At 41.3% G+C, this 24329-nt stretch overlaps 1 protein-coding gene across 1 annotated transcript in view; it reads left to right on the top strand.

The window, feature by feature from the left end:
- znf830 (zinc finger protein 830) overlaps positions 1–24329 on the top strand; it is a 68933-nt gene that overhangs the window by 15953 nt on the left and 28651 nt on the right. Inside the window, exons 3-8 of the mRNA XM_063043939.1 lie at positions 1770–1893; positions 8010–8043; positions 10486–10700; positions 20712–20799; positions 22820–22883; positions 23062–23142. Coding sequence (XP_062900009.1) covers positions 1770–1893; positions 8010–8043; positions 10486–10700; positions 20712–20799; positions 22820–22883; positions 23062–23142 — 606 coding nt within the window. The remainder of the gene's footprint in view (positions 1–1769; positions 1894–8009; positions 8044–10485; positions 10701–20711; positions 20800–22819; positions 22884–23061; positions 23143–24329) is intronic.

Genomic DNA, 24329 nt, shown 5'->3' with positions numbered 1-24329 from the left:
GAAAAGGCCTTGGCAAGTAGGATTAAATAGAATCCCATGGCATTGGTATTATCCCAAGAGGATAACCAGTGAGAGCATCCTTAATGAGTACTTTACATCAGTATTTACCAAGAAGGAGGATGTGGAGGATAGGGAGAGCAGTACTGAGCAGGACACTTCAAGTCAAAGGGGGAGGTAATGTTGGAACTCTTAAAGGGCATTGTTGGATATGTTCCTCAGGCATGATGGGATATATTCCAGGTTATTGAGAGAGGCAAGAAATGAGATGGCTGGGCCTTAACCCATGTCTAGCCAAAGGCAAGGATCTGGAGGACTGGTGAGTAGCTAATGTTCCATTATTCAAAAAAAGAACCAGGAAATATCTTGGAAACTATAGTCCGGTGAATTTCATGTCAGTGGTAGGGAAGATACTGGAGAGAATTCTTGGGGATAGGATTTGTGACTATTTGGAAAACTGTGGCCTAAATAGGGAGAGCCAACATGGTTTTGTGCGGGGCAAGTCGTGTCTTATTAACTTGTTTGAGTTTTTTGATGAGGTGATGAGGGTGATTGATGAAGGCAGAGTTGTGGATATTGCCTACATGGATTTGGGTGAGGCATTTGACTGGGTCCCGCATCGGAGGCTCATCCAGAAAATTAGGTCTCATGGGATCCACGGTGAATTGGCTGTTAGGAGTCAGAACTGGCTTGCCCATGGAATACAGAGGGTAGTGGTCAAAGGGACTTATTTTAGCTGGAGTTCTGTGCTTATTGGTTTTCCACAGGGATCTGTACTGAGACCTCTGCTGTTTGTGATGTATCAAAATGACTTGGATGAAAATGGGGGGGGGGGAGGATACAGCGCAGATATGAGTGGAGAAATGGCAGATGGAGTTTAACCCAGATAAAGGTGAGGTGTTACACCTTGGTAGGGCAAAGGCAAGGAGACAGTACACTGTTAAGGGCAAGATCCTTAACAGTGTTGTCAATCAGGAGGGATCTTGGGATCCAAGTTCATAGCTCTCTGAAAGTGGCTGCACAGGTTGATAGTTTGGTTAAGAAAAGATACGGCATGCTTGTCTTTATTAGTCAAAGCCCAATCAGGATTATTCCGTACAGTTGTGATCAGCCATTATAGGAAGGATGTTGAGGCTTTGGAGATGGTGCAGAAGAGGTTTACCAGGGTGCTGCCTGGATTGCAGGGCATGTGCTATAATGAGAGTTTGGGTTTTCTGAAGAGCAGCGAAGCTGAGGGGAGATCTGATAGAGGTTTATAAGTTTATGAGAAGCGTAGATAGAGTAAGCAGAGTATCCTTTTCTCAGGGTGGAAATGTCTAATACCAGAGGATATTAAGGTGGGAGGGGATAAGTTCAAAAGGGATATGAGGGTCAGGTTTTTTTACACAGAGTGGTGGGTGCCTGGAATGTGCTGCCTGGCTGCCCAGGGTGATGGCTGGGGCAAATTCATCAGGGACTTTTAAGAGACATTTAGATAGGCACACAAATTTGAGGGAGACGGAAGGATATGGACATTGTGTTGGCAAAAGGAATTTGTTTCGTTGGCCATTTGAATACTAATTTCACTGGTTTGGCGCAGCATTGTGGGCTGAAGGGCCTGTTGTTCTATGTTCCAAGAGCAGCTAAGACTGCCCAAGTTTTGAAATTGCTAGATCAATCAGTGTTATTTGTGCGTAAAGATACCCTTAACAGGAAATATCTGTCAACAATGCTGTGTTGGGAGGTGCTGTTGATCCCATAGGCAAGCACATTAATCATACTGTTTCTTGCAGAACCTGGAGAAGCTAAGAAATGTAGATGAAGCAACTGGACCATCAAGAGTTAATACAGGAACAGTTCCTGTAATAAAGAGAAAAGGTACAGATACAGAAACACAACCAACAAAGAAGGTCAAAGGTAAACAATTTTAAGAATTTAAAAAATGTTCTGTTGATATAATTCTTTGTTGGAGAAACTCTGTAATCTATTCTAAGTGTTCACTTTCACCTCCGCACCTGGTTTAATTTTGTGCTTCTGCCTTTCTGACTCCATGATTGTCGTATGAGCTGAACTGAGCACATCATACCTTCATTCCTCCTTTGACAATCTCTAGCCCCCACTGTTAATTCTTTGACTGAACCTGATAATAACTCTTTCTCCCACCCCACAGATCCTCCTGCCCTATTCCCCAATCCTGGCCCAGTTATCTCCCTGAATGAATCTCCACTTCCCCAGTCTACTTTCAGTTCCTTTCCTGGTTAAAAACTGGCATGTTCCCTGGTGCAACTTCACAAGCACGCTGAGATCTGAAGCAATAAACAAGAAGCTGGAGGAAGCATAGAAACATAGAAAACTTTCAGCACAATACAGGCCCTTCGGCCCACAAAGCTGAGCTGAAGATGTCCTTCCCTTCGAAATTATCTAGGGTTACCCATGGCCCTCTATTTTTCTAAGCTCCATGTACCTATCCAGGAGTTTCTTAAAAGACCCTGTCGTATTCACCCCCACCACCATCACTGGCGGCCCATTCCACACATTTACCACTCTCTGCGTTAAAAAAAACTTACCCTGACATCTCCTATTTCCAAGCACCTTAAAACTGTGCCCTCACGTGCTAGCCATTTCAGCCCTGGGAAAATGCCTCTGACTATGCACATGACCAATGCCTCTCATCATCTTGTACACCTCTATCAGGTTACCTCTCATCCTCTGTCGCTCCAAGAAGAAAAGGTGGAATTCACTCAACCAATTCTTGTAAGGCATGCTCCTCAATCCAAGCAACATCCTTGTAAATCTCCTTTGTGCCCTTTCTATGGTTTCCACATTCTTCCTGTAGTGAGGTGACCAGAACTGAGCACAGTACTCCAAGTGGGGTCTGACCAGCATCCTATATAGCTGCAACATTACCTCTCAGCTCTTAAACTCAATCCCACGATTGATGAAGGCCAATGCATCGTATGTTGGGGGGTGGGAACCAAACTGAAGAGACTGGGGAAGAGGAGGTTGGCTCACTAATAGAGAAAGCTTGTAGACAGTGCAAGAGGGAGGATAGGCAGGTGATAGAGAAGGGACGCGCTCAGACCGAAGGTTTGAGATGTGTGTATTTTAATGCAAGGCGTGTTGTGTACAAAGTGGATGAGCTTAGAGCGTGGATCAGTACTTGGAGATTTGATGAGGTGGCCATTACAGAGACTTGGATGGCTCAGGGACAGGAATGGTTACTTCAAGTGCTGGATTTTAGAAGGACAGGGAGCGAGGCAAAAGAGGTGGGGACGTGGCACTGTTGATCGGAGATAGTGTCACGGCTGCAGAAAAGGTGGACGCCATGGAGGGATTGTCTACGGAGTCTCTGTGGGTGGAGGTTAGGAACAAGAAGGGGTCAATACTGGGTGTTTTTTATAGGCCGCCCAATAGTAAAAGGGATATTGAGGAGCAGATAGGGAAACAGATCCTGGAAAGGATTAATAATAACAGAGTTGTCGTGATGGGAGACTTTAATTTCCCAAATATTGATTGGTATCTATCAAGAGCGAGGGGATTAGATGAGGTGGAGTTTATTAGGTGTGTTCAGGAAGGTTTCTTGACAGAATATGTAGATAAGCCTACACGAGGAGAGGCTGTACTTGATTTGGTATTGGGAAATGAACCTGGTCAGGTGTCAGATCTCTCAGTGGAAGAGCATTTTGGAGATAATGATCATAATCCTGCCTCCTTTACAATAGCATTGGAGAGAGATAGGAACAGTCATTAGAAAAGCTTTTAATTGGAGTAAGGGGAATTATGAGACTTTCTGGCAGGAAATTGGAGGCTTAAATTGGAAACAGATGTTCTCAGGGAAAAGTACGGAAGAAATGTGGCAAATATTCAGGGCATATTTGTGTGGAGTTCTGTATAGGTACGTTCCAATGAGACAGGGAAGTTATGGTAGGGTACAGGAACTGTGGTGTACAAAGGCTGTAATAAATCTAGTCAAGAAGAAAAGAAAAGCTTACAAAAGATTCAAAGAGCTAGGTAATGTTAGAGATCTAGAAGATTATAAGGCTAATAGGAAGGAGCTTAAGAAGGAAATTAGGAGAGCCAGAAGGGAGCACAAGAAGGCCTTAACGGGCAGGATTAAGGAAAACCCCAAGGCATTCTACAAGTATGTGAAGAGCAAGAGGATATGATGAGCAAGAATAGGACCTATCAAGTGTGACAGTGGGAAAGTGTGTATGGAACCGGAGGAAATAGCAGAGGTACTTAATGAATACTTTACTTCAGTATTCACTATGGAAAAGGATCTTGGCGATTGTAGTGATGACTTTCAGCAGACTGAAAAGCTTGAGCATGTAGATATTAAGAATGAGGATGTGTGCTGGAGCTTTTGGAAAGCATCACGTTGTATAAGTCGCCGGGACTGGATGAGGGATGTACCTCAGGCTACTGTGGGAGGCGAGGGAGGAGATTGCTGAGCCTCTGGCGATGATCTTTGCATCATCAATGGGGACGGGAGAGGTTCCGGAGGATTGGAGGGTTACGGATGTTGTTCCTTTATTCAAGAAAGGGAGTAGAGATAGCCCAGGAAAATATAGACCAGTGAGTCTTACCTCAGTGGTTGGTAAGTTGATGGAAAAGATCCTGAGAGGCAGGATTTATGAACATTTGGAGAGGAATAATATGATAAGGAGTAGTCAACATGGCTTTGTCAAGGGCAGGTCATGCCTTACGAGCCTGATTGAATTTTTTGAGGATGTGGCTAAACACATTGATGAAGGAAGAGCAGTAGATGTAGTGTATATGGATTTCAGCAAGGCATTTGATATGGTACCCCATGCAAGGCTTATTGAGAAAGTAAAGGGGCATGGGATCCAAGGGCCAACATCCACTTTCCTTGAAAAACTGTATAAGATTGGTGAGACATAGCCTACCATGCGCAAAGCCATGCTTTATCAGTCCATGTCTCTCCACGTACTTATATATCCGGTCCCTTAGAAAACCTTCCAATAACTTTCCTATAACTGATGTTGGACTCACCAGCCTATAATTTCCTGGATTATGTTTACAGCGTATTTTAAACAGTGGAACAACATTGGCTTTCCTCCCATCCTCTGGTGCCTGTCCTATCACTAAGGAAGTTTTGTATATCTCTCATAGGTGATTGGCAATTTCTGCACTTACCTCCCTTGTCAGGCCCTGGGGATTTATCCACCCTGATTTGCCTCAGGGTAGCAAATGCCTTCTCCTCTGTAATCTGCACAGGGTCCATGAAGTTGATGCCACATTGCCTCACTTCTGTAGAATCTGTATCTATCTCCTGAGTAAACACAGATGCAAATAATGCATTTTAGATCTCCCTCATCTGTTTTGGCTCTACACATGGATTACCATTCTGGTCTTCCAGGGGGCCAATTTTGTCACTTGCAGTCCTTTTACTCTTAACATACCCGTAGAATCCCGTGGGATTCTCTTTCACCTTGTCTGCTAGAGCAACTTCATGCCTCCTTTTAGCATTCTGATTTCTTTCTTCAGTGTTCTCTTCCATTCCTTGTACTCCATAAACACTTCATTTGTTCTTTCTTGTCTATACCTGTTCTGCACCTCCTGTTTTCTCTTAAACAGAGCCTCAGTATCTCTTGAAAACCAAAGTTCTCTACACTTGTTATCTTTACCTTTTATTCTGACAGGCACATACAAGCTTTGTACTCTCATAATTTCACTTTTGTAGGCCTTCCACTTTCCAAGTATACCTTTGCCAGAAAACAGCCTGTCCCATACCACACTTGGCAGATCATTTCTAATACCATTAAAATTGGCCTTTCTCCAATTTAGAATCTCAACCCATGGACCAGACCTATCTCTTTGCATATTTACTTTGAAACTAATGGCGTTGTAGTCACTAGATTCAAAGTGTTCCCCAACACAAATTTCTCTGTCACCTGCCCTGGTTCATTTCCTAACAGCAAATCTAGTATTGCATACTCTCTTGTTGGGATTTCTACATACTGATGAAGGAAACTTTACTGAACATATTTGACAAACTCTATCCCATCTAGTCCTTTTACAGTATGGGACTCTCAGTCAATATGTGGAAAGGTAAAATCACCTACTATAGCAACCTCATGTTTCTTGCAACAGTCTGCAATCTCTGTACAGATTGGTTCCTCTAAAGCCCCAGTAATGTGGTCATTCCTTCCTTTTTTTCCAGTTCCACTCATAAGGCCTCATTAGTTGGGTTCTCCCGTCTGTTCTGACTGAGCACTGCAGTGACATTTTCCCTGACTACTAACATTACCCCTCCTCCTTTAATCCGTCCTGCTCTGTTACGTCTAAAACAACGGAGCTGCAGAATACTGAGCTTCCTGTCCTGCCTCTTCTGCAACCAAATCTCAGTAATGGCTACAACATCATAATTATTGGTGTTGATCCATGTTCTGAGCTCATCTGTCTTGCTATGATGCTTTTTTGCACTGAAATATATGCTACTAGTCACGCCATGCTCAACCTTTTGTTTCCTAACTTTGCCTGAGGTCTTACCAATATGTGCTGCATAATCTCTCCACTAACTGTTCAGGCATTCTGGTTCCCATCCTCCTGCAACTCTACTTTAAACTCCACTGTGCAGCATTAACAAACCTTCCCATTAGGATATTAGTTCTCTTCCAGTTCGAGTGCAAACCGTCTCATTTGTACTGGTCCCATCTTCCCTGGAAGCAAGCCCAATGATCCAAAAATCTTATACCGTTCTCCCCTACACCAACACCTTACCCACATATTAAACTTTATAATCTTCCTAGTTCTGGCCTCACTAGCACGTGGTATGGGTAGCAATCCTGAGATTACAACTCTGGAGGTCCTGCCCTTTAACGTACCTAATCCCAGAACTCCATATGCAGAACGTGGTCACTCGTCCTACGCATGTCATTGATACTTACATGGAGCACAACCTGTGGCAGTTCACCCTCCCACTTTGGAGAACCTCGTCACTCTTCCCACCTGTGTCATTGGTAACTACATGGCCCACATCCTATGTCTGCTCACCCTCCCACTTAAGACCGCTGAGGACTTGATCTGAGATGTCCTTGCCCCGGCACCCAGGAGGCAGCATACCATTCCGGGAATCTCGTTCTCACCCACAGAACCTCCTGTCCATTCCCCTAACTAACGAGTCCCCTATCACCACAGCATGCCTCTTCTCCCCACTTCCATTCTGAGTTACAGAGCCAGACTTGCTACCAAAGATGACTGTGACTTTCCTCCGTTAGGTCAACCTCCTTCCCCAACCCTCCCCCCCACAACAGTATTGAAAGTGATATACCTGTTGTGGAGGGGGATGACCACAGGGGTACTCTGCGATGGCCCCTTAACCCTTTTCTTCTTCCTGACTGTAACCCAGTTTCCTGCATCCTGCAGCTTGGGTGTAACTACCTCTCACTGTGTCCTGTCTATCACTCCTTCACCCTCCTGAATGATCCAGAGTTCGTCCAGTTCCAGCTCCAAATACTTAACACGGATTGTTAGAAGCTGGAGCTGGACGCATGTCTTGCAGTTGTAGACGTCAGGGACGCTGGAAGTCTCCATGTCTTCCTACATCACGTAAGAGGAGCATTCAGCTATCTTGCCTGGCATCTCTACTGTCCTAGCTGAGGATATATAAAGAAGAGAATAAAAAAAAAACTTAACCTAGAGCTTTTCTTTTCTTTGATTTCTCTGACTGAAACCTCGAAGAGCTTTCCAACTACCCACTGTTATTTTATTCAGAGTATTAAGAGAGAATTTCTATGTCCTCATCTTCAAAATCAAGACTTTCTTTATCCCTCTCAGTCCTCTCCATTCCTAAATTGTGCAATTGTATATAGACATTTGTAATTCAGTGAGCTTTGGACAGGGATCTAGACTGCAATAAGGTGATGAGAAAAATATCAAATCAAGATGTTCCTTGAATTTTAAAATACGGTCTGCGTACAAGAAACAACCAACAATGTCATCAAAATTTAATTAATATTTCTTGCCATAGTAGCAAACATTTTTATAGCAAATGTATACTTCTTTTGCAGCCTACTGTGAATCTAGAGCAGCTACAAGTACTGAGTGAGTAATTTTTCAGCAAAGATTGCACTGTTTATTCTTCTGTTGCAAAGGTTAGATTTTTAAATGATTTCATATGAGTGAGGGATTAAAGCTTCAGAAGCAATACAAGACCATAAGGTCTAGAAGTAGAATTAAGCTATTTGGTCCATCAAGTCTACTCTGCCATTTCATCATAGCTGTTCCATTTTCCCTCTCAGCTCCAATCTTCTGCTTTCTCTCCCATAACCCTTCATGCCCTGATTAATCAAGAATCTGTCAACCACTGCCTTAAATATACCCAATGTCTTGGGCTCCACAGCCACTTGTGGCAACAAATTCCATAGATTCACCATTCTCTGGCTAAAGAAATCTCCTCGTCTCCATTCTAAATAAGCATCCCTCTGTTCTGAGGCTGTGCCCTCTGGACTTAGACTCTCCCACTATAGGAAAGATGCTCTCCACAGCTACGCCATCGAGGCCTTTCACCATTTGATAGGTTTCAATAAGGTTACCCCTCATTCTTCTGAATTCTCGTGAGTACAGGCCCAGAGCCAACGAGCGCTCCTCATATGGCAAGCCTTTCAACCCCAGAATCTTTTTTGTGAACTTCCTTTGAATCCTCGCCAATGTCAGTACATCTATGCTTAGATAAGGGACCCAGAACTGTTCACAATACTCCAAGTGAGGCCTCAACATTACATCCTTGTTTTTATACTCCAGTCCTCTCGAAATGAATGCTAACATCGCATTTGCCTTCCTCACCTGCCAATTAACACCACCGGCCAATTTAACCTTTAGGGAATCCCTTGCACCTCAGATTTTTGAATTTTCTCTCCACTTAGAAAATAGTCTACACTTTTATCTCTTGAATTGAATTGACTTTATTACTTACATCCTTCATATACATGAGGAGTAAAAATTTTTACATTATGTCTCTGTCTAAATGTGTAATTTATAGAAATTTATAATAAATAGTATATACAACTTTTCAACCAAAGTGTATGACCGTACACTTCCTGACACTGTTTTCCATATGCCACTTCTGTCTTAAGTCCTTCTGGAGCCTCTCTACTTCCTCAAAACTACCTGCCCCTTCACCTGTCTTCATATCATCTACATACTTGGCCACAAAGCCATCAATTCCGTCATCCAAGTCATTGACATATAAAAAGAAGCAGCCCCAACACAGACCCCTTTGAAACACAACTAACCTCTGACAGCCAACCAGAAAAGCCTCCATTTATTCCCACTCTTTACCTCCTGCCATTCAGCCAGTGCTTTATCCATGCTAATATCTTTCTGTGATACCATGGGCTCTTATATGCAATTAATGTGACAGTTGCTAAACACGTATATTAAATGTAGCAGACAATTGTACCAAGCGCCACATTACTAAAGCAGATCAGACCAAAGACACAGTTTTGTGTTGAAATATTTATATCATTTAAATCTAGAGCATACAACCCTTTGATTAATCTTTTTCCTCGTTTTTTGATTATGATTCACAGACCATCCCATGCCTTCAAATTCACACAGTGACGAAATCAGATTATTATCTGTACTTCATGCATTTATCACCACCTTCCTTTAAATTCCAGTTTTCAGTGTAAAGTTTTTAAAATTCTTCCTGTTGACAGAATATCATGTCTAAACCAATTTCTTTTATGTCTCTCTCCCATCTCCTTTTCATAATCACTGATGTCTATTTATGTAGACTATTTCCAAATATGCCTCAGTTTCCCATTTCTTATCCATTTTGTTCTGTTTGATTTCTATCAAATTTATCTATTCTTTCCACCATGGGAAGAAATGATCATCTTTTAGTTCTTAATGTCTATTATGAAGAGCAAAGCAACTGCTTTTCTGATTTTCCTAAAATGGAAAACTTATTGTCGTCACTTAGGGAGTAACATGCCAGAAAAAGAAAACAGCTCAAATTAAAATCCTGCCAAAGGTCAAGGATCAAATATCTGGATTAGAGCTAGGATGCCTGAAATATTCCTAATTTTGCTGTTTATGGGCTAGGTCAGTTGCCTAGGTAACATGCCAGTTTTGGATTTGTGTAGTGGCATTCTCAGGCGCACACTTCTAAATGATATAATTAGGTCACTAAAAATGTAATCTTCTATGCTTCTCAGCACTTGGTGTTTATTCCAAATTTTCATTAAGGTTGTATGCTTTTCTACTGCTTGCCTTTTTATTTATACGTACAGCTATTCAAGCAGTAAGACAGAAATAATCACAACTGTTCTTATTAGTTTAAACTGAAGGCCTGATGCCAGATTTGAATTTAATCCTCTAGCTAGATTTAGTTTATAGTCTAATTTGGGATAGAAATAAGGATACTGTCATTTAAAGTTGCAGATATTTTTTAATCACAGAAAGTACTTGAAATATTATAATGAAAAAATGTCCAGAAAAAATATACTGGTGATTTTTGTTCTTCACCATTAATACTCGTAGGTTACCGGCTAACTTTATCGATCCAGTGAATAAACTGTCTCAACAGTGCATGCAGCATGCTAGTCGAAATTCAGAAGTTGTCAGTAATGATGATGTCGAAAAAGTGGCCGAGGAAAGAGGTCATCCTGCATCTCCTTTGGGAGTGGAAGTTTTACAGAAAAACGCTACTCTTCCAGCACCTGTGCAGAACAAGACAGAAAACATCCTTCCTGCAGGTAATGATTTGAAAGAGAAGCTTTCATTAAACACATATCACTGCTGGCACTATTTTTAACATTTCAATCATCATTGCAGGAAAATAGAAGGCAACGTTTTACTTAAGGCCCTATTTTTGTCCAACCATTCTGCAATTCATGATTGAACTAGTATGCAAGATGAATTTTAATTTGTCTTTGCTGTTCTTTAGATTTTGATGTATGCATAATAAGGACTGTTTGCTATGTGGAAAATTCCAGATGTAATTTACAGTCAATACTCAATTGGAGTTATGAGCTCATGTTCACATGCAATTTCAGTGACTGTTTTGCAACAAACGTGTAAATAATTCTCTTTATTTAAAGGGCCTTTGCTTTAGATTTTAATCTTTTGAGAAAAATGTGGAAATGGACCCTAAAACAGGGATGGATAATTGTTGTGCTTATTGAGTCTGTTGAGGAATAGGAAGTAAGTCCCAGATGTCAACAATTTATGAGCAAATAAAAATGCAAATGCCAGAAATCTGAAGCAAGAACAAAACATTAAGAAAAAGAAAGTCAGACAGCATCTGTGGAAAAGGAAATAAGCAATATTTTAGGGAAGTGCCACAGGTTCCACGGATGCTGCATGACTATGTGATCTTCTTTGATATTGATGGAATGAGGCTTCTCTACCTTGCCCTTCCTTACCTTACCACACTCCCTCTTCCCCACAGGTATTTATTGATATCTAATTCACTATAAATTCTGTTCACTTGGTAACAATTGTGCACTGATCGGTATGACTTCCAATTTAGCGCTAAATGCATATAGAGTTACTGGGTTATTAGTGGCTATGCAATCATATTAACCTCTCCAGGAATCATGTATGTAAAATAAGATCCTTTCCAGTGAAACTAGAATTGTGTTGCACAATGACGGTTGGAATTTTAATTATGCCCTTCATTGCATATGAGTGAAAAATAGGTGCTGTTAAAGAAATACGATTATTTGTTGATCCCAGGGCCAGTTCAAGCTGAAAAGACTGAATGCCCTGATGATCTTATCCCTTAAATAAGCAAGCCATTGGTATGTGACCTCAACAGACCACAGGTGAAGTGTCGCCTCTCCTGGTAGGACTGTTTGGGGCCCTGAATAGTAGTGAGATGGGAAGTGTAGCACTTGTTTCGCTTGCAAGGATAAGTGCCAGGAGGGAGATCAATGAGGAAGGATGAATGGATAAGGGAGTCACATTGGAGGTGATCCCTGTGGAAAGCATAAAGTGGAGGGTGGGGAGGGAAAGATAGTGGGATCCCATTGGACTTGGAGGAACTTGCAGAAAACTATGTGCTGGATGCAGAGGCTCGTGGGGTGATAGGTGAGGACGAGAGGAACCCTATCCCTGGTAGGGAGGCGGGAAGATGGGATGAGAGTAGACGTGTGTGAAATGGAAGAGATGCAGTTGAGGGCAACGTTAATGGTGGAGGAGGAGAAGTTCCTTTCTCTGAAGGAAGAGGACATCTTCGTTCTGAAATGAAAAGCCTCATCCTGAGGGCAGATGTGGAGAAGACAGAGGAATTGAGTGAAGGGGATGGCGTTTTTACAAGTAACAGCTATTTTAATTCCACTTCCTATGTCTATCCATGGTCTTCTCTACTGTCGCGATGAGGCCACATTCAGGTTGGAGGAACAATACCTTATATTCCATCTGGGTATCCTCCAACCTGATAGCTTGAACATCAAATTCTCGATGCCCCCCCCCTTCCCCTTCACCATTCCCCATCCCCTTTTCCCTCTCTCACCTTATCTCCTTGCCTGCCCATCACCTCCCTCTGGTGCTCCCCCTCCTTTTCTTTCTTCCATGGCCTTCTGTTCTCTCCTATCAGACTCCCCCTTCGCCAGCACTGTATCTCTTTAACCAACCAACTTCCCAGCTCTTTACTTCATCCCTCCCCTTCTCAGTTTAACCCATCACCTTGTTTTTCTCCCTCCCCTCCACCCACCTTTTAACTCTCCTCCTCATCTTTTTCTCCAGTCCTGCTGAAGGGTCTTAGCCTGAAATGCTGACTGTACTCTTTTCCATAGATGCTGCCTGGCCTATGAGTTCTTCCAGCATTTTGTCTGTGTTATTTGGATTTCCAGCATCTGCAGATTTTCTCTTTGTAATTACTTTTCTAGGCAGCTTCCTTGCGCATAATTTTTTAATTGCAAGCACAAAGTGAGTATAATTTATTGTTGTGTTGGCTCCCACTAACTTGGTAAGGTTAGCTTGGTTCTTTTCATTCTTGTTGCTTGAGGATGCCACGTAAGACTATCCATATCCTTATTTACACTCTAATCCTCTGATTGGATAAAAGGCCATTCATTTACGTCTGAATCTCTGGATCAGTTCTAGTGTCAACCTAGTTGATGTGATGTCCCTTTATGCTGAATTTACAGGAAGTGCTGTTATAAAGTAATTCCTTTTCTGGAGTATGAACAATAAAGAGTTCTTAATATATTATCAGTACCTGCACTTGGCTTGTCACAAATGATCACCTGGTCCAAATATGTGAGTTTTTCCTCAGAATCTACAGTTGCGACAGAGGAGATAAATGGTGAATTTTCTGTAAGCCAACCTCACTGACATTCAGCTTAAAATAAAGTATTTTTAAGCATAGAATCTGTGATGTAAGAATGGTACTATTTGCTCAATGTAGAATGTTCTCATTGGAGATTGAAGTTTGGTTAAAAAACAAAGTCAGGAGTCTTCAGTTCATGTATACACAGATATGTGAACATTAATCTCCAGTTTTGTGAATTTGTTGCAAGTTCTAGTTGTTCTGTAGATAGTCTAGTGTTTGGAGTTATATAAAATTCTTGATCATTGGCAACCATGGACACAGATACTGACACTGTTATGAATACACTATTAGATTTCGAGTTAATGTTCTTCATTACATAAAATCTAGAGGAAATCTCATAATTGTTGTACATTTGATACAGCGATCTGTGTGACAGTTCTTTAAATGAGGTTATTTCTGAGAGTGTAGTTAGTTACCAGCTTTGAAGAATAAACAATGAAGTATGTTTTCAAAGGTCATTCAAAGGGTAAATATTGTGATATCACAAAATCCATGTTGGCTGTGTAATATTGTGCAATTGCCACACTAGTCATTTTGGTTAGAACAATTTATACAAAACAGAACATTGAAAGGGCAACACAAAATGCTGGAGGAATTCAGCATTATCTTTGGAATGAGTTTCAGTCCGAGGCCCTTCTTCGGGACTGAAGGAAGGGAGAAGATGCTAGAATAAAAAGATGGGGGGGGAGGGGAAGGAGGCTAGCTGGAAGGTGATAGATGAAGCTAGGTGGGTGGGAAAGTTCAAGGGCTGGAGAAGAAGGAATCTGATAGAAGAGGAGAGAGTGGACCACAAGAGAAGGAGGAGGGGATCCAGGGGGAGGTTTTAGGAAGGTGAGAAGAGCTAAAAGGTCAGAGTGGGGAATAGAGGAAGATGGACAGGGGGTGGGAGATTTGTTTATCCAAAGGAGAAATTGATTTTCATGCTATGGGGTTGGAGGCTACCAAGATGGTTGCTCCTCTACCCTGAGGAGGCAAAAAATGAGGCCATAGACCAACACGTCGGAACGGGAATGGGAATTAAAAAGTCCCACTTGTGCTTGATGAAGCAGTCTCCCAATTTACAACAGATCTCACCAGTGTAGAGGAGGCTGCATCAGTAGCACTGGACACAAAAGACGACCCTAGCAGGTTCGAAGGTGAAATGTTGCCTCACCTGGAAGGACTGCCTGGGGCCCTGAATGGAGGTGAAGGAGGAGGTGTATAGGCAGGTGTAGCACCTAGACCACTTGCTGCTTGCAGGGATAAGTGCTGGGAGGGACAAATGGTCAAGGGATTCGCAGAGAGAGGAATTCTTGCAGAAAGCAGAGAGAAGTGGGGAGGTAAAGATGTGGTTTGTGGTAGGATCCCTTTGGAGATGGCGGAGGTTGTGGAGGCTGATGGCCTGATAGGTTAGGACAAGAGGAATTGTATCACTGTTAAAATGGTGGGAAGATGGGGTGAGCGCAGATGTATTGGAAATAGGAGGAGATGCATGTGAGGGCAGCATCAATTGTGGAGGAAGGGGTTATCCTGTCCTTTAAAGGAGGATATCTCTGATATCCTGGAATAGAATGCTACATCCTCCGAACAGATGCGGTGGAAGCATGCTATCTGTGCTCCCTGGGGCCTAGCATGGACTCAGTTGATGTATGGACATCTTGGGCATCATTATAAGATGTTCAATACAAATTGTTTGTAACATACCTCATTGTGATTGAATATTTATCTGTTTACATTTCAATTTACACTTTGTCACGCACTTCTAATAATAATAAATAAATGATTGAAACTGTGCTTAATTTTTGACAACTTTCACAAGGTTTTAAACTTCCAGTAATGACAGATTGATTTGAGGTTGTTAAATTGCAACATTGGGAATATTGAAGGATAGTGTTAAAACTTGGTACAAGGTATTGTGATTCAGCTGAAGTGTGACTGGAAGAGAAGAGTTTATACTAAAGGAAGGGATGAAATTTTTGCTTTGGTCTAAAAGCAATGATTTCAAACTTGCAAATGTCAGCTTTAAAGAAATTGCAACCACTGAAGATTATATCAGCAACTAATTAACCAGTCGGCCCCACTTTATTTACATGGTAAAGCTGATCCATTCTTATGGTTGCTTTTGTTGAGGAAGGTTCTTGAAAGAGAACCAGCAGAATTCTGCTGATGATTTCAGGAAAGAGACTACGATTATTGGTGGTTAATGAGCAATATTAAATTATTGTTATAGCATACTATTGCTTATCTACAACATCTAGGCACACTTCCTCCTTGTTCCTCCCCATCACTACTTCTGCCCCCTCTGTCCTCTCTTCCTTCTGTCCCCTCGGCTCATGTTCCCTCTGCGCACTAAATTGATCACCTCTTCATTTCTTTCCACAAGTGCTGCTTTATTTTGATAAGTATCAGCAGTATTTTCCATTTTTATTTAATGTGCTAGTGTTCAATGACGCATTAAGTTCCACATATTTTGTGATATCTGTGTTGGTGTATAATGATTACCATGTAAATTATTTCAATCTGGAGCATAAACATTTTTATATATTAAATAAACCACACTGAGCATCTAATATTTGTTCTTAGATTTGACTGTCTACACAATTGTGCTGTCGTATCAAAGGAGATATCCACATTGTCCTACTCTTGTACTCTTTCCCCTTAATCGTATTTAATATTATCCAAATCTCTCCTGAAAGTTGCTATTCAGTTGATACCACCATCATATCAGGCAGGTTAATACAGGTCAACAGCCGGCATTAAAACATCTCATTTGCCCAGCTGATCTTTTTCTTGATTACCATATCTAAATATTCAGTTACCATGTAAATAAGTTTATTCCAAATACGTTTAGTTTAAATTCCCTAGTTGCCACAGGAGAATTTAATTCATATCTTTTGGATTGGTACTTTGATTTGAACCATTAATTTGAAGTAGAAAACATTTGCCTTATTACATGCAATTCAGAGCTAAAAAATATTGTTAAATTCTTAGTTGTGGTGCATTGGGCTTCTCTTGCCCCCCCTCCCCCCCCATTGGTTTCTGAATGATTTGTTAAGAGCAGGGTGCTAATTGTTATGGAGGGAATTTGTCAAACTTGTAAAACCAGATTACTATTGTAATGTGTGGCATGTAATTACGAACACACCTTAAACAAATTGATCATTGTGTGGGTGTTGGCTACAATATCACACCCAGGTAGGTGGAGAGTGTGAAGGAGGGGAAAGAAACAGAGTAATGGGATCTGTGATGAGTAGGCTGAACAGTAGATTGGGATGAGAGAGGAAAAGGAGTTGGGGGCAGGGGAGCTTTTTGCAGTTCAGAAGTTGAAGAATTCAGTGTATATGCATTGTGCTGTTTCCTGCAGAACTTATCAATTTCATTAACTTGGCTATCAACTTCGACCCTATCCTCACTTTCACTTGGTCCATCTTCAACACCTGTTTGTCTTATTTTAATCTTTCTGTCTCCATCTCAGGAAACAGATTACCCATCAATATCTACTACAAACCCATTCACTGACTCACATAGGTAACTGGACTACACTTCTCACCCTGTCCAATGTCATTCCTTTTTCTCAGACCTTCCATCTGCTGAAATGAGATTTTCCACTCCCAGACATCTGAGATATCCTCCTCTTTCAGAAAATGGGGTTCCCCTCTACACTGTTACCATTGGAGCCCTGCCTGTATCTCCATTAGTTCCAATTTTTCTGCTTTTATCCCATCCCAGCCCTAGATAGTACAGGGGTAAAGTTCCCCTGGTTCTCGTATATCACCTCACTAGCCGATGAATCTAACAACCATACAGCACAACTTTTGCCAGCTACATCATTATCTTACCAACTGCCACAGATTTCCCCTCCCCATCCCACCCCTTTCTGCAGGAATCTCTCTCTCCCTGACTCTCAGATCAGTTCAGACACTTATCCCTGTGACAATAAGAGGTCTTTAACACTTGTCCCTACACCACTTCCCTCACCACCATCTGAAACACTCCTTCCAAGTGAGGCAGTCATTCACATGCAAACCTTCTAGCTTTAATTATTACTTCTGGTGCTCCTGATGTGGCCTTTGCTATGTCAGTGAGACCAGACACAGACTAGAAACCACTTTGCCAGCACTTGTGCTCCGTCTGCTGTGTCAGTATGGATCTCCTGGTTGCTAGCCATTTTAATTCTCCTCCCATTTTCCCACATCAATATGTCTATCCTCAGCCTTCTCTACTGCCAGGGTAAGGCTTGAAGCAAACTAGAGAACATCACCTTCTTTTCCACCAGAGTAGTCTACAATCTAATAGCAATATCATTCTCCAATTCCGGTAAACTGTTTCCTGCTCTCTCCCTTTTCTCTCTTCTCCTGATCTACCCAGTTTACCTTGCACTCACCCCGGCCCCCATCACCCTATTTCCTTTCCCTCCTCCAACCTCTCCACCTACTCCTCCCACTGGTTCCACTCCCACTAGCCCCATCTGCCCTCCTGACCGCCCTCATTCGCTTCCATTCTCCACCTTCTTCCCCAATCATATTCCATTACCTTCAGCCCTTTGTCACTTCCGTCTATTGCCACCTAGCTTCTGCCGCTATCTCCACTTCCCTTCTACCATCTGCCTATCACCCCTCCTCACTTGGATGCTTCACCTCTGCATACTGTCTATATCCCCTCTATCTTTCCGTCTAGATGAAGGGTCTCAGCACAAAATGTTGATTGTCAATTTCCATCCATTGATTTTGCCTGATTCACGGAGTTCCTCCAGATTCTAGTGTGTGCAGTCTCTTATATTTTTCTGGATGATCTGCCCACTTTCCAACCTCCTTACTCCCCTTATGTCCACACCCTTCCATGATTTCTAATTCTCCTCCCCTCCCCACTTATTTCTGAGTGCAATGAAACTCTGACAATCCGGTATCAGATTGTTCAGAAATCCTCTTGGTTTGGCATCTGGCTCATTGGGTTCTGCCTCCACTCTCCCTTTAAGCATATCAGGACTCTGTTTTCACACTCCCTTTAAATACCAGGGTCCTTTAACTCTGCTCCCTTTAAGCTTACTAGGTTCATTCAAAAAAATATGATAGCACTGCGTAAGATCTTAAAAATAGTGAATTTTAAAAACACCATTATTGGAGTGTTGCTGTATTGTTGCTTTCAAGTCAGTACCTCACCTTTTCCACATTCACGTTATCCTCTCCCTTCATACTGCATCATATCATTTTTACTCCTATTACCCTCGCCATCATTTATCCCCTTTGTAGCTGTTTGGCCTAAAAATTTACCTGATTTTGTTTCATTGTGCAGTGATTCAGGCGCAGTAGAATCCAGTTTATTGGGACACAAGGAACCAGTACATTTTGGCCCCATTCTGCCCCAGTTAGCTGAAGTTTCATGGAAATAATTAAATAGGTATAAAAAAAGAAAACTACTGTTTAACTGAGTAACAATGTATGTATTTAAATGAAATACAGACCAAATTAGAACACTACTAATACCTATAAAACTCTGTATTAGTTCCTAATAGTTATCGACAGAGGAATTCATATAGTGTACACTGCCGTGTTCTTTTGATTGACTTAAAGGAACAAAATCAATATCGACACCTAGTACAAATAATAGACTGCCTTCATACAATGCTTTGATGATTGCATCCTCCAAGTCTTCATCTTCATTATAACTTTCAAGATGATTACCAATCCGTCCAAGTGCTTCTTAGGATGCGGCTTGGCCTACTGAGTTCCTCCCACATTTTGCGTGTTGTTAAGGTTGCGAAATCATTTCATTATTACTGCTGGCTATTTCTGGGATCTCCAAGCCTCAGTGCTCAACTCACTACAATTCTTGAATTGTTCAATTGCTTATTTCTCGCCAACTATCAGTGACAAAAAATAACACAGACCCTCACAACTGACACTGTTTATAAACTTCTCTCCAAGTACGGTGTCGTGTGTAGCGGCCACATAAGTGCAAGTGACTGGCACTTGTTAGAAACTGTTCAGCAACGATCTCCTGTCCCAATTAAGCAGCAAAGTGTCCCAAATAAACAAAGGGAATCCTGACTATTTTCTCGACTAGTCTTTGTTCTTTAGGAGTTGTCCCAAATACGCAGCTGCCCCAATTAACTGGAACCCACTGTATTGAGTTGAGTCTATGTAAAATGGCCCTTCAGTTATTGCTAATTTCTAACTGTATTTCCTGTTGCATACTCTCCAAAATACTTTATTAAATTTATCAACAAAATAAATAAGAGTGACCCGTCAGGACTATTTTGTTTAAAAATTATTTAACATTAGGTTTGGTTGTTTATTAAAATACAGAAGTTTTTAAACAAAATTAGATGTAAAAAATCACATAATTTGATGTTAGTTTTTTATATTATAATGTTTTCTTTGGAGTTTTGCTTTTGCTTGTCTCAAAAGCCTGGAATTATAGAACTAGATACTATTTACCTCAGATTATTCTGGACAACATTTGTATTCATATCACTGTAATAAAAATTATTGCCCAGAAATTGCGCTCCTTATGACGTTTTTTGTGCAGTAATTGAATTTTAAAGGTACAATGTTAATCACATCAGTGACAGGAAAATAAAAGAACTGGCCCTGCAGTAGATGCTGAGTAATATGTGAAGTAAAGTTTGCCCAGCCTATTCTTCCTCTCATACACCAGCCTCACCTATTATTGCTGGATATCAGGTCACTGTCAGCCTTTCCACACGATGAACAACAGCGATCTAAATACCATCTCCGATAGTCCGATCTATGTGGCAAGGTACCAGTCACAGCACAGGATTTGGATCTGGCTAGGGGAACTGCAAAACTGTGTCCCTCCACTTCTCCGAGATCGATCTCTTTTCAGCAATTGGCTCGTAGCCACCATGGAAAGAAATTCTTCAAAGCAATCACATCACAGCAAAGTTTTTACACATGTAATAAGATGAAAACCATCAAGGCAATTTTGTTTAGTGCATTCTTTCCCAATTACCCAATTTTCTTTCTTTTTCTCCCAAATTACCATACTGCTTATAATGCTTCAAGCAGGACTCCTTTGTTAAGTGAAAAAGGCTGGACTCCAGTCTCAAGGTTTATTAGTTTTTATTTAGTCAGAAAGAATTTGAAGCAAACTGCTTCTAAATGCAGTGGCCATTGTCAGTGCTTCCTCAACCTTCTTCCCAAATTCTCAGACTCTGCCAGAAGTTTCAGCCATGATTGTGGGAGAAGGAAAAACATCTTCAGAGTTGATCTATTGCCCGATTGTGATATGAACCCCTGAGAGAGAGATAAGTACTCACAATTAGTGTTTCTTCTGCACAGCTACATAATGGTGTTGATGGAGTATGAAGCAGGTAGATTGTCTTAGTAAAAACATTCTGATATGTAACTGAAAGAAACTGAAAAGTACCCCTTCAGTTCAAATTCCCTGTTTTGATTTCTAACTTGTTTCTTCCTCACACTCTTTCCAGATTTCTTTGATAGCGGTCTAACACCTACTGCTGTTTCTCATTCTGGATCTATCCAAAAACCAGAACAAGCAGAGAAGATTGTGGAAAGGTGAAATTCTGATGTGGTAATTATGAACTAATTACAGAGCAAGTTTAGTAATTGTAACATATGTAAATGGTGTGTATGATTTTAAATACTATTCCGTTTCTGAAAAAAAGTCTATTTAATTTTTAATTATTAACTTGTTTTCATTATATCTTGATAAACAAATATTTGATTGCAAAACCCTATAACCATATATTTATTTGGTAGGCGTCCACTTCATATAAACATTTTCTAATTATTATTGTCACTTTATGTAACAGGATATATGTCAAAAGTGTTAATAAAGCAATTAAAAAAGAACAAGTTTAATGATTCACAAAATACTGGAGGAACTCAGCAGGTCAGGCAGCATCTGTGGAAATGAATGAACTGTCGACATTTCAGGCTGGAGCCACTTTTTCAGGTCTGAGAAGGAAGGGGGAAGGTGCCAGATGTAAAAAGGTGAGGGGAGGGGAAGGAGGACAAGCTAGAAGGTGATAGTTGAAGCCAGGTGGGTGGAAAAGATAAAGGGCTGGAAAAGAAGGAATCTTATAGGAGAGGAGAGTGCACTATGGGAGAAAGGGAAGAAGGGGGAGCACCAGGGGAAGGTGATAGGCAGGTGAGGAGGAGATAAGAGGTCAGAGTGGGGAATAGAAGAGGAGGAAAGTGGGGGTGGGAAGAAATACCAGAAGGAAAAATCGATGTTCATGCCATTAGGTTGGAGGCTACCTAGACAGAATATGAGGTGTTACTCCTCTATCCTGAAAGTGTTTTTTTTTTCATGACAAAAGAGGAGGCCATGTTGGAATGGAAATGGGGAATAGGAATTAAAATGTTTGGCCACTGTGAAATTCTGCTTTTGGCGGGTGAAACAGAGGTGCTCGACAAAGTGGACCCCAATTTACGTTGGGTCACACTAACATAGAGGAGGCTGCATCAGGAGTACCTGATACAATAGACGGCCCTAACAGATTCTTAGGTGAAGTGTTGCCTGACCTGGAAGGACTGTCTGAGGCCCTGAGTAGCGGTAAGGGAGGAGGTGAATGGCAGGTATAGCATTTCTGTCGCTTTCAGGGATATGTAGCAGGTGGGAGATTAGAGGGACAAATGGACAAGGGAATCATGGAGGGAGCAGTCTCTGTGGGAGGATGTAAAGATGTGTTTGGTGGTAGGATCTCGTTGAAGATGGCAGAATTTGTGGAGAATGATGTGTTGGATGTGGTGCCTCGTGGGGTGGTAGGTGAGGACGAGAGGAACTCTATCCCTGTTAAGGCAGTAGTAAGATGAGGTGAGCACGGATGTCTGGGAAATGGAGGGGATGTGGCTGAGGACAACATCAGTGGTGGAAGAAGGGAAACACCATTCTTTGAAGGAGGACATCTCTGATGTTCTGGAAAGGAAAGCCTCATTCCTGGGACCAGATGCGGTGGAGACGAAGGAACTGAGAAAAGGGAATAGCATTTTTACAGGAGACAGGGTGGGAGGAGGTATAGTCAAGACAGCCATGATAACCAGTAGGCTTATAAAAGATTATCGGTAGGCAGTTTGTCTCCAGAGATCGAGAAAGTGGAGGGAGCTGTCAGAAATTGTCTAAGTGAATTTATGGGTAGGGTGGAAGTTGGAGGCAAAGTTGATTAAATTGACGAGCTCAGCATGGGTGCATGAAGCAGCACCAATGCAGTCATCATTGTGGTACAGGAAGACTTGGGGACCAATACCAGGGAAGGGTTGGGTTGTTTTACGTAGCCAACAAAAAGGCAGGCATAGTAAAATCTGCAGAATTCTTGTGTTTACTTTAGTAAGTTCTTGAACTTGAATTGCTGCAAATTTAGTGGTATATTTATTATAAAAGCTAATAAAAATCAAAAAGTCTTATTTTTAAAGAATTCATGTTCATTTAGTATTGAGAAGACTGAAGTACTTTTCAGGACAGAAGATTGTATTCATTCTCTCTGAAAAGTTCATGTCATTGTTAAACAAGGTGAGCTAAGTTTCTGATAATTAATTGCTTCAAAACATAATCAGAACTATGTTGTTCCTTTAGGAAAGAGAATACTGCTGAATCTTTGCCAGAAGGATTCTTCGATGATCCAGTAAAGGATGCAATGGCAAGTACATATAGAATCTACATTATTCTCCAAACCTAATACTATTTTTAATTACACATGTCTTTATTTGCTGCCTATTTTTGCAAGTTTCACTTTGATAAACTGTAGAGGGCAACACAGACCTGCTATATTTCTGATAACTGATTGTTACCTTTCTCACTCTCGCCTAATACTGCAGGTGCGGAAGGTAGATCTACCGAAAGATCAGATGGATAAAGAATGGGAAGAATTTCAAAAAGAAATCAGACAGGTTAATACGGTGAGTCATTTTAAGAATATGAAGTATTATTTGCAGTCACATATTAGAAAACTGTGGAGAAAAGATCATCTATCCTTTATTATTAAACTGCACGGTTTCAAATCTGGGTCGGAACTTATAAAACGATGTGCAAATATTTCCAGGACCTATTGGCAAGGCCAGCATTTATAGCCTCTATAAGTGCTATTTTGGTATTGGTTTATTATTGTCATTTACCAAGATGCACTGAAAAGCTTGTCTTACATACGGTTTATACAAATGAAGTCATTACACAGTACGTTGAGTTAGAATGAGGTAAAGTAATAACAATGCAGAATAAAGTGTGAAAGCCACCGAAAAGGTGCTGTGCAAATAATTGATAAGATGCACGATCATATCGAGATTGATAGGCCAGAAGTCCATCTGATCGTACAAGGGTCTGATAAAATGGGATAGAAGCTATCCTTGAGCCTGGTGGTCCATGCTTTTAGGCATGTATATCTTTGTCCTGATGGGAGAGGGGAGAATGTCTGAGGTGGGTGAGATTTTTGATTACACGGGCTGCTTTATAGAGGCAGCAAGAAGTATAGACAGAGTCCATAGGGGGAGACTGGTTCTTGTGATGTGCTGAGCTGTGGCCACAACTCTGCAGTTTGCTGTAGTCATGTGCAGAGCAGTTGCCATAACAAGGTGTTATGCATCCAGATAGAATGTATCTGTGGTGTATTGGTAAAAATTGGTAAGAGTTTATAGGGACAAATCACATTTCTTTAGTAATTGAGGCATTGCTGAACTTTCTTGGCTGAGATGTCAACGTGGCTAGAACATGGCAGGCTATTGGTGATAAGCATCACACAAAAAATGTTGGAAACCTCGACTGTTCTCTTTTCTATAGATGCTGCCTGGCCTGCTGAGCTCCCCCAGCATTTTGGGTGTGTTGCTTGGATTTCCAGCATCTGCATTTTCTCTTGTTTGTGAGGCTGTTCACACCTCGAAACTTGAAGCTCTCAACCTCAACACTGGTAATTTTGCTGATGATACTCCAACAGTGTTGAGGAGGAAACTCCAGACTTTAGACCCAACATCAGGTCATCAACATATCTTCCTGTCAGGGTTACACATTACTTGGTCAGGAATCTGCAGATTATGGTGTTCCCATACACCTGCTGCCCTTGTGTCTCTGGATAGTAGAATTTGTGATTTTGGGA

This window comes from Mobula hypostoma, chromosome 3 (assembly GCF_963921235.1).
Source record: "Mobula hypostoma chromosome 3, sMobHyp1.1, whole genome shotgun sequence".
Lineage (NCBI taxonomy): Eukaryota > Metazoa > Chordata > Chondrichthyes > Myliobatiformes > Myliobatidae > Mobula > Mobula hypostoma.
Note: the sequence above shows the minus strand (reverse complement) of the source record. Positions and strands in the feature narration are given on the sequence as shown.